At 67.6% G+C, this 7,967-nt stretch overlaps 4 protein-coding genes across 4 annotated transcripts in view; 3 read left to right on the top strand and 1 right to left on the bottom strand.

Annotated features, from left to right (window-relative positions):
- Positions 1 to 679, bottom strand: part of CHLNCDRAFT_137630 (hypothetical protein) — a gene marked incomplete at both ends in the record, with an annotated part of 1,911 nt that extends 1,232 nt beyond the window's left edge. The window contains 2 exons of the mRNA XM_005851034.1: positions 205 to 299; positions 451 to 679. Coding sequence (XP_005851096.1) covers positions 205 to 299; positions 451 to 679 — 324 coding nt within the window. The remainder of the gene's footprint in view (positions 1 to 204; positions 300 to 450) is intronic.
- A 262-nt stretch (positions 680 to 941) lies between these two features.
- Positions 942 to 2,627, top strand: CHLNCDRAFT_137629 (hypothetical protein; the record flags this gene model as incomplete). The annotated part of the gene is made up of 5 exons (XM_005851328.1): positions 942 to 993; positions 1,092 to 1,244; positions 1,387 to 1,775; positions 1,970 to 2,387; positions 2,539 to 2,627. 5 exons carry the CDS (start codon positions 942 to 944, stop codon positions 2,625 to 2,627), a joined length of 1,101 nt encoding a protein of 366 aa, XP_005851390.1.
- A 2,170-nt stretch (positions 2,628 to 4,797) lies between these two features.
- On the top strand, positions 4,798 to 6,679 carry CHLNCDRAFT_137627 (hypothetical protein; the record flags this gene model as incomplete). Its single annotated transcript, XM_005851327.1, has 5 exons — positions 4,798 to 5,129; positions 5,286 to 5,484; positions 5,714 to 5,828; positions 5,985 to 6,106; positions 6,275 to 6,679. 5 exons carry the CDS (start codon positions 4,798 to 4,800, stop codon positions 6,677 to 6,679), a joined length of 1,173 nt encoding a protein of 390 aa, XP_005851389.1.
- Positions 6,680 to 7,175: 496 nt separating this feature from the next.
- The window catches only part of CHLNCDRAFT_137626 (hypothetical protein), a gene marked incomplete at both ends in the record, with an annotated part of 6,821 nt that continues 6,029 nt past the window's right edge, over positions 7,176 to 7,967 (top strand). The window contains 3 exons of the mRNA XM_005851326.1: positions 7,176 to 7,222; positions 7,344 to 7,468; positions 7,628 to 7,812. Of these exons, the coding sequence (XP_005851388.1) occupies positions 7,176 to 7,222; positions 7,344 to 7,468; positions 7,628 to 7,812 (357 nt within the window). The remainder of the gene's footprint in view (positions 7,223 to 7,343; positions 7,469 to 7,627; positions 7,813 to 7,967) is intronic.

Genomic DNA, 7,967 nt, shown 5'->3' with positions numbered 1-7,967 from the left:
CGAGGACAGAGGCGCAGGGAGCGGGGAGACAGAGAGGAGGGAGGTGGAGGACAGCGTGAGGGAGGGCCAGGTGGAGGCATGGAGAGGGCGGAGGCCGCGGGACGGTGCAGGGTTGGCTGGGGGATTGGTGGGGAGCGGCAACCGAACGCAGGCAGCACCAGCGCCAGCCAGCGCGCCCCGCCAGTCCGGCCCGCGCCGACGTACCTGGCTCTTGGAGTGGCACACGCCGGTACCGTCCAGATTGATGGTCACCTTGACGTTCGTTTCCTTGGTCTGCCGCTGCACGGTAGCTGTGCGCACTGCAGCTCCAAGCGGGCGGGAGAGGCGAGAGGAGAGGTTGGCGGGCAGTCTAGCGGCAGTATGCCCCACCCGCCGAGGCAGCCTGCGGACTGCGACGACAGCCCCTTGCACCTGCGAGTCGCTATGCACAATGCGCAGAGCTGGGCTCACCCGGGGCGCCGTTGGCAGACACGGCGGCCTCCGCTTCGGCCACCGCCTGCACCGGCTGCATGCTCTGCCGGCCGTCTGGCCGCCGCTGCTGCCGCGCCCCTGCTGCTGCTGCTGTGCGCCAGCGGCCGCCTGCGATGGAGCTCAGGGGAGCCCAGGGCCTGCCGGAGGTGCTAGCCGACGCAGTGCCGCGAGTGCCGGGCTGCAGGGAGAGGACGGCAGCAACGGCCATGCTCCCTCTTGACTCCACAGGGTAATCAGGCTTGAGGGATTGGGTCCCGGGGGCATCCACACTCCCTCAGGGCAGACTTGCCAGCTCGGCTAGAGCCCAAGAAAGTGGCTAAAATGCGGAGCCCAGAGGCCGTCTTGGAGGCATCTGAGCAGCGTGCCAACACCTCCACTCGGCTGCGCACTCGATCAGCTCGCTGCATGCGTTGCTAGGTGACCTACAAGTGCGACCATTGACACCCCGCGCGGGCGCAGCAGCGGCAGGCATGGAGGCTGCGGTAGCAGCAGACCTGACGGTAAAAGGCGCTCTAGCAGCAGGTAGGACATACATATGTCGCAGGGCCGCTGCATGCCGCCTGCTGCCTGCTGGTTGCCCAGCCCCTACCCACCCGCAACGATGCGATGTTGATACACAGATGCCGAAGACTTTGAGGCGGCCAGCGATGAGGAGCCCAGCAGCGGCGACGGCGACGCCAGCGGCAGCGATGGCGGGGAGCCTGAGGCCGCGAGTAGCTCTGGTGGAGAGGAGGAGGAGGAGGGCGCAGATGAGGGCAGCGAGGGCTGGAGCGGTGGGTAGCTCTCCATGGCTCAGCGGCACAGCCAATGTGGAGCAGGCTTTCGCACTGCTGCACTCTGCTTCCCCAGCCTCGCTTGGGGGCACCTTCTGCTCAGCCTGCCTCCCCTCCTGCCATTGCTGCCATTTTGTTGCAGATGATGAGCTGGAGGCCGCCCCTCCTGGCAGCGGCAGCGACGCCGAGGAGGAGGGGGAGGAGGGGAACGCGGGCGCAGGCGGCGGCGGCGGCAGCAGCGACAGCGACAGCGAGGGCGGCGGCGGCGGCCGGCAGCAGCAGCGCGATGCCGGCTTCCTGGAGGGCGGCAAGTCGGCTTCCTTTGCCAAGGCCTTTGCCATGATCCTGGAAGGCAGCGGCAAGAAGGCGGCGGAGGCCGCGAGGCCCACGGCGGCGGGGGGTGCTGCCGTGGCGCCCATCCTCGCCACCAGCAAGTCGATCGCCAAGCGCAAGGCGGAGGACGCGGAGGAGCAGCAGGCGGACCGGGAGGCCAAGAAGCTGCGGCAGGAGATGAAGAAGCGGGGGCACGTGGTGCGCTGGCGCGGGTGGTGCGGTGCAGGGCCCAAAATGCATGGCATGAGATCGCTGGAGGGCGTAGCTATCAGTTCGTTGGCTGTATGGTTGGTCCGTGTCTGGTGAACCACAGTGCAGACCGAGTGCTGCACAGGGGCAGGTGTCATGCCCACAACTGACCGCACGTCCCCGGTTCCGTGTGCGTGGCGCAGGTGCCGCGGCGGCGCGGCCAGGACCCCGCCGCCGACCAGCAGGACAAGGCGCTGGCGCGGCTGGCCACCAAGGGCGTGGTGCGCTTGTTCAACGCCATTGCCAAGGCGCAGAAGCAGCTGCGGGAGGCGGAGGAGGCGACGGGCAGCCGCGTCCAGGCGGTCAAGCTGGGCAAGGCCTCGTTCCTGGCGCAGCTCAAGCGCAGCAGCGGGGTGCGGGCGGATGGCCAGCCCGACCAGCCGCTGGTGCCGTCGGCGCCGGCGCGGCAGCAGGGCGCGGCTGCGGCCGCGGCGGCGCCCGCGGCCGGCAAGAAACAGCAGCAACAGCAGCGGCGGGCGGCGGCGGCGGCGGATAGCAGCAGCGAGGACGAGGATGCGGGAGGCTGGGATGTTCTGAAGCAGGGCTTTGTGGGCTTGCAAGGTGGGGAAGGGTTGGGGGTCGCGTGGGCACCAGCAGGACTGGGACTGTCAGGCTGCCATTGCTGTGCAGCCAGCCTTGGGTGCAGTGGAATGTCTGGAGCTTGCATACAGCCTCCATCAACGCATCTGCCGCTCTGCTGCTGGGCATGCAGGCGGCAACAAAATGAAGGATTGGGACAGGCAGGCGAGCGATGAGGAAGGGGAGGCTGGCGGCATGGGCGGCAGCAGCGACGATGAGTGACAGCTGGGTGGCAAGCTGCACCGACTCCGTCACTATGTGTAAAGTAGCAAGATTGTTGTGAAGGAGCATAGGTGGTGAGGTGGAGCGCAGCATGCTGGCACCCCTTTGACCAGCTCAGCACTATGTCCTCGTGCTCTCTTTCAACCCTCGATAGCATCCTGAGTTCATATTCTCCGATTTCAAGGGCTTTTGCTGGTCGCGCGTGCTGTCGAGGCGCCTCGCGCACCGCCCCGGTTGGCCCTCGAGTCTCCCGCTGAGCGGCAGGTGCCCGAGCGTGGTTGTAGGGAGCGTTTAGAAAGATGCCGAGCGCAGCGCGAGTGTGCAGCATACTAGGGGCCATGTTTGGTGAGCCCCGCCGGCGGGTGCTGCTGCTGCCGGTTGGCTGTCTCCGGCCACCACACCAACTCTCTGCATGCCGTCCTCCAAGCACAAGAAACAGACGCAATGAAAGCGTATGTGGCGGCATAGTGTGGCAGCGTGGGCTGCGCCACCAACCGCCGCTTGCCGCCGCCGCTGCCGCCCGCCGCTCACTATGTGCTGGCCTCGCCCTCGCCGCTGTGCAGCCTACACCGTGTTTGCCACCTCCTGGCTCAGCTGGATCATCATGCTAGGAGGCGTGGCGGGCATGCAGGCCAAGTGCGGCGGGTACCTGGGCAAGGAGGTGAACATCAGCATCGGTGGCCAGGATCTTAAGGGCTTCGCGGAGGGTTGCGATACAACCAACACCACCGCCTTTATCTGGTGAGCTGCAGCAGCTGTGCGAGAGCGCGGGTGGATGCTGTGCTCATCACCCGGCCCTTGCCCCACCCACTGCTGCAGGTGGACTGTCTGGTTCGAGTTCTTCCTCCTGGTGCTGCTGTCGGTGGCCGAGTGCGGCCGCGTCCGTGGCCTGTACCTGACGTAAGCAGCTGCCCTGGTATCTTTGACAGGCATCAATGCACTTGCCTTGCCCCTCACCCTCCCGGAGTGAGTTTGCTGCCCGCAGGAAGCAGCTGTTCATCGCCATGGTGAGCGTGTGCCTCATGCTGGCCGCCGACCGCTCCAACGTCGTCATCTCCACATATGAGGGCGCGCTGCGCACCTCGGCGCAGGCCTGCATGGCCGGCCAGGTCATCACCATCATCTGCAACCTCCTCCTGGTGAGCCCGCCTGGGCACGGCATGCAGAGGCAGGCCGCACGCCCCCTGCCTGCCCCGCTGCTCCCTGGCAGAAGCCACATCGTCCAGCACAACGCCGCCCCCCGCCCGCCTTGAACTCAACACCATGCTTGCAGCTGCTGTACTTTGGGGGCGAGATCCAAGACATGAAGCGCTCTTCCCCCGACGACGGCGGCTACGGCGGCAAGGCCGGCATGCCCCCCATGTCCCACAACATTGGCGCCGACATGCAGCTGTCGGGGTCAGTGGCGGGCCTGGGCGCGGTGTCGGGCCCCACCTTCCGCAGCGCCGCCGACCCGCCGCTGTCGGAAAACCCGTTTGCGGTGCCCGTGTGAGGTGAGCGCGAGGCGCCACCTGCGGCGGGGGCCGCCGAGGGCGCTCACACCGATGCCCGCACGCACCTCCCTCCCGCCCCCGGTGCAAGTGCAGGAGTGGCAACTACGGCGGCAACCAGTATGCGCTCGAATTCGAGAGGCTGTACCAGTCTGGCAGCGCGGCCATGGTGGCCCCGGTGGCGGCACCGGAGAGCAAGAAGGAGCAGAAGAGCAGCATCAAGGCGGCCCAGGCCCTGGCAGGAGACAGCTGGCAGGCGTGAGTGCGGCGCCCCCGCGGGCCGACAGGTGCTGGGCTGTTCAGACATGCTAGCTGCAGGTCAGCGCAGGGTGTGCTGATAGCTTGATTTTGTCAGATATGTATTCTTTAAAATTCGGCTTAGGGCTCCACAAGGCTTACTAGAGGGAGCACCGCTGTCCGCGGGCGGCTCTAGGGGCGGAGCGGCGAGACGGGCGGGACATGAGCGGCTCGAATGTGGACAGCGCCGCTTCGCGATCAAACTGCATTTTGTCCGTCACTCTCTGCCTTGCATCTCCATCCCTGTGGCGTGGGTCAAGCGCCTCTCTCCGCTGCTCTCGCCGCCGCTCGCTCACCGCCTGCTCGCCTCGCTGCCTGCCCTGCCCCTGGCTGTTGGCACCAGGAAGACGCTGCCGCCCTTGCTGCGGCAGCCGAGGCGGGCGATGGTGGATGGGCGGGTGATGGCGGCGGGAGCGGCGGTCGCCTTGGGCCTCACTTTCACGTGGCTGCGCCGGCGCCGCGCCCAGCGGTCGCCACACCACCACCAACGCCACAGCGTGCGGCTCCTGCCGCGCGGCAGGCCGCTGCCCAGCAAGCCCGGCGAGCTCAGCCTGGTCAGCTACAACATCCTGTGCGAGCGGTACGCCACCGGCCGCCGCTTCCCATACGTCTTTGCTCAGTACCTCGACCCCGACTATCGCTGGGCGCGGCTGCAAGCGGAGCTGGAGGCGTTTGGCGCCGACCTCATCGCGCTGCAGGAGGTCACCGTGGACAGGTGGGTGGATGGGTGAGGTGGCTGTCCGGCAGCTAGCGACAGGCGGTCGTGCCAGGCAGCAGCTCGGTGTGGCACCAGCACCGGCCAGCCGGCTCCTGCTGCCGTGCCGTTGCCGCCGCACCACCCACCCGCTGCCCCGTGCCCTCCCCGGTGCAGGTGGATGGAGCTCAAGGCCTTCATGGCCTCCCTGGGCTACACGGCGGTGGTGCAGGCGCGGGCGGCAGCCACCGGCAGCGACTTCATGCTCGCCCTGTTCTACCGCCAGGGCAAGCTGCGGCTGGCGTGGAGCAAGGAGCGCAGCCGGGTGCTGCTGGCGGCGCTGGAGGTCGTGGAGCCGGGCCCGGCGGAGGGGCAGGTGGGCCGGGAGGCGTCCATGCAGGCAGCGTGGCTGGGAGGCCGCCCTGGCTTCACTCCTCCTGCTTGAATCCTCCCCAGCAGCAGCCCAGCACAAGCGATTAGCCGGCGGGTTGCGGCCGGTGCCCGCCATGGCTGCTGCAAGTGTCCTGTGCAGGGGCGGGCTGTGCTGCTCGGCGTGTGTCCGACGACCACCTGCTGCCACCTGCTGCCACCTGCTGCCGCTGCAGGTAGTGTGGCTAGCCAATGTGCACCTGGAGGGCTCTCCCTACCGCCCCAACGACCGCATCAGCCAGCTGAAGCACGCGCTGCAGCGGCTGGAGGGGCACATCGGCAGCAAGGACGGTGAGAGAGCTTGGCCGCCGCGCGGCTGTCGTCGGCTGCGACTGTGGCAGCAGCACCAAAGGGGGCTGGTGGTAGCCACGTCGACCTCCCTGCTGTCGTCTGCATGCTGCCGGTGCCGCCCCCTCCCAAGGCTGCCCGTCATGTGTGCTGCTGCAGCGGCGGAGGCGGCGGACGTCATCATCTGTGGCGACTTCAATTCCCTAGATCAGGACTCGCCCTGCTGGCTGCTGCGCCGCGGCCGGCTGGAGCGCAACCACACCGACGCCTGCTGCCCGCAGGTGGGCACCATGATGAAGCGCGCGTGCCGCTGCTGCTGCTTGTGTGCTGCGGTGCCCGCCGAGCCTGAGCTGCGAGCCCTGCATGCGTGCACACAACTGTGGGCAGGCCTTTCCTGCTCTGAGCCGCCCTGTACATGCCTGCTACCCTCCCGGCTCGCCGCCCTGCAGGTGCCAACCACCAAGGAGACGATCGCGCACCCCTTTGCCCTGCACGAGGCCTATGAGTCCTCGGGATACCGCCAGCCCTTCACCCACAAGGTGGCGCAGGACCATGCCGTGCTGGACTTTATCTGGTGCAGCCGCCACATGCCTGTGGCGGCGGTCATGCGACCGCTGCAGCAGGAGCTGCGGGAGGTGGTGGGCAAGTGCTACCTGCCAAACCGGTGGCACCCCTCTGACCACCTCCCTGTCGGCGCCGTGCTCAAGCTCTCCGGCTGCTACGGCGGCGAGCAGGCAGCGCAAGGCGCGGCGACGGCGGAGGCTCCGGCCGCAGCGGACGACGCGGCGGCAGACATTTCGTCTGTCGGCGGCGGCAGCAGCACCGGCGGCAGTGACGGAGGGTCGGTGCGGTGAGGCGGCTAATGGTATGCACGCGGCGGGCACTCGTTGACACAGACAGCACCCTGTTTTTGGCATCACTGCAAGCACTGAGTTTTAACGCTTTTGCACCACACTCTATTCTTTTGTGACGCACTATCTGACCAGGGTGCTTGCCAGGAGAGGCAGTCAAGTGAGGAATCGGCAACGGGCATGGGCGGCAGAGCTGGCGGCCTGCCAGCTGGCGCGCCAAGTGCAATGCAGCGCGAGATGCAGTGGACGCCCTATCCTTCTGATCCGAAAGCTCTGTTGCTCCCTAAGCGTGCCCTGTGCTGTCGTGGGAACATTTTCGCACATGCCGCTGTGTGTTTCGATCACCCGATTGCTGCTGCTGTTGCTGCTGCTGCTGCAGCAAGCGCAGCCCGCTGTCTGCGCTCCTGACGTGTGGGATGCGTGGCCCACTTGGTGGCTGGATAACGACCGGGGTTCAGGGAACGTCTCGGTGGGAGGCGTGGAGCTGCCTTCAACAGCCATGCAGCTGATGCAGCAGGCCGGGCTGGAGGGCAATTCGCTGTACAGGTGAGTCCAGCCAGCGGCGCCCAGCTTGGGCCGGGCGGGCCGTCGGCGGTACCCCGCCTCTGCGCCCGCCTGCAGAGCAGCTGTTTGTTGCCATGCTCCCCTGCCTCCCTACTGCCTGCAGGTACAGCGAGCTGAACCAGCGCTGGGCGGCGTACGACAACTGGACCTTCTCTGTGCTCTTTGACGTGCCCCGCAAGCTGCTGCGCAACCGCGCCGTACTGCTTCACATCGATGGCCTCGACACCGGTGCGGCCTGCCAGGCTGGAGCGGGCAGCCGAGGGCAGGCAGGCAGGATCGCTCATGCAGCTGGCAGCTGCTGGCTGCGGGCTGTAGGGAGGCGGCACATCCAGGGCACCTGAAGCTGGCACGCGCCTGCCACCCGCCCGCCGCGCCGCACGCCCGCAGTGGCCGCCATCGAGCTCAACGGCGCTCCGGTGGGGCGCGCCGCCAACGCCCACCGACCCCACGCCTTTGACATCACCGACCTGCTCAAGAAGGAGAACAACAACCTTGGAATCACCATCTTCTCTGCCACGCGGTATGCGGCGGCGCAGCAGGCAGACTATCCCTACCCGGTGCCCGCCACGCAGGTAGGGAGGCTGTGGGCTGTGGCTGCCGGCTCGGCCGCTCCCTGCTGACATACACATACGTTCATCCAGCCACGGCGCATGCTCAGAGGCGGCGCTGCCCTCTGCGGACCGCTGCCCTCTGCTGATCTGCTGACCGCTGCCCTCTGCTCACTCCA

This window comes from Chlorella variabilis (genome assembly GCF_000147415.1).
Source record: "Chlorella variabilis unplaced genomic scaffold CHLNCscaffold_2, whole genome shotgun sequence".
Lineage (NCBI taxonomy): Eukaryota > Viridiplantae > Chlorophyta > Trebouxiophyceae > Chlorellales > Chlorellaceae > Chlorella > Chlorella variabilis.
This window is presented reverse-complemented; position numbering and strand designations above follow the sequence as displayed.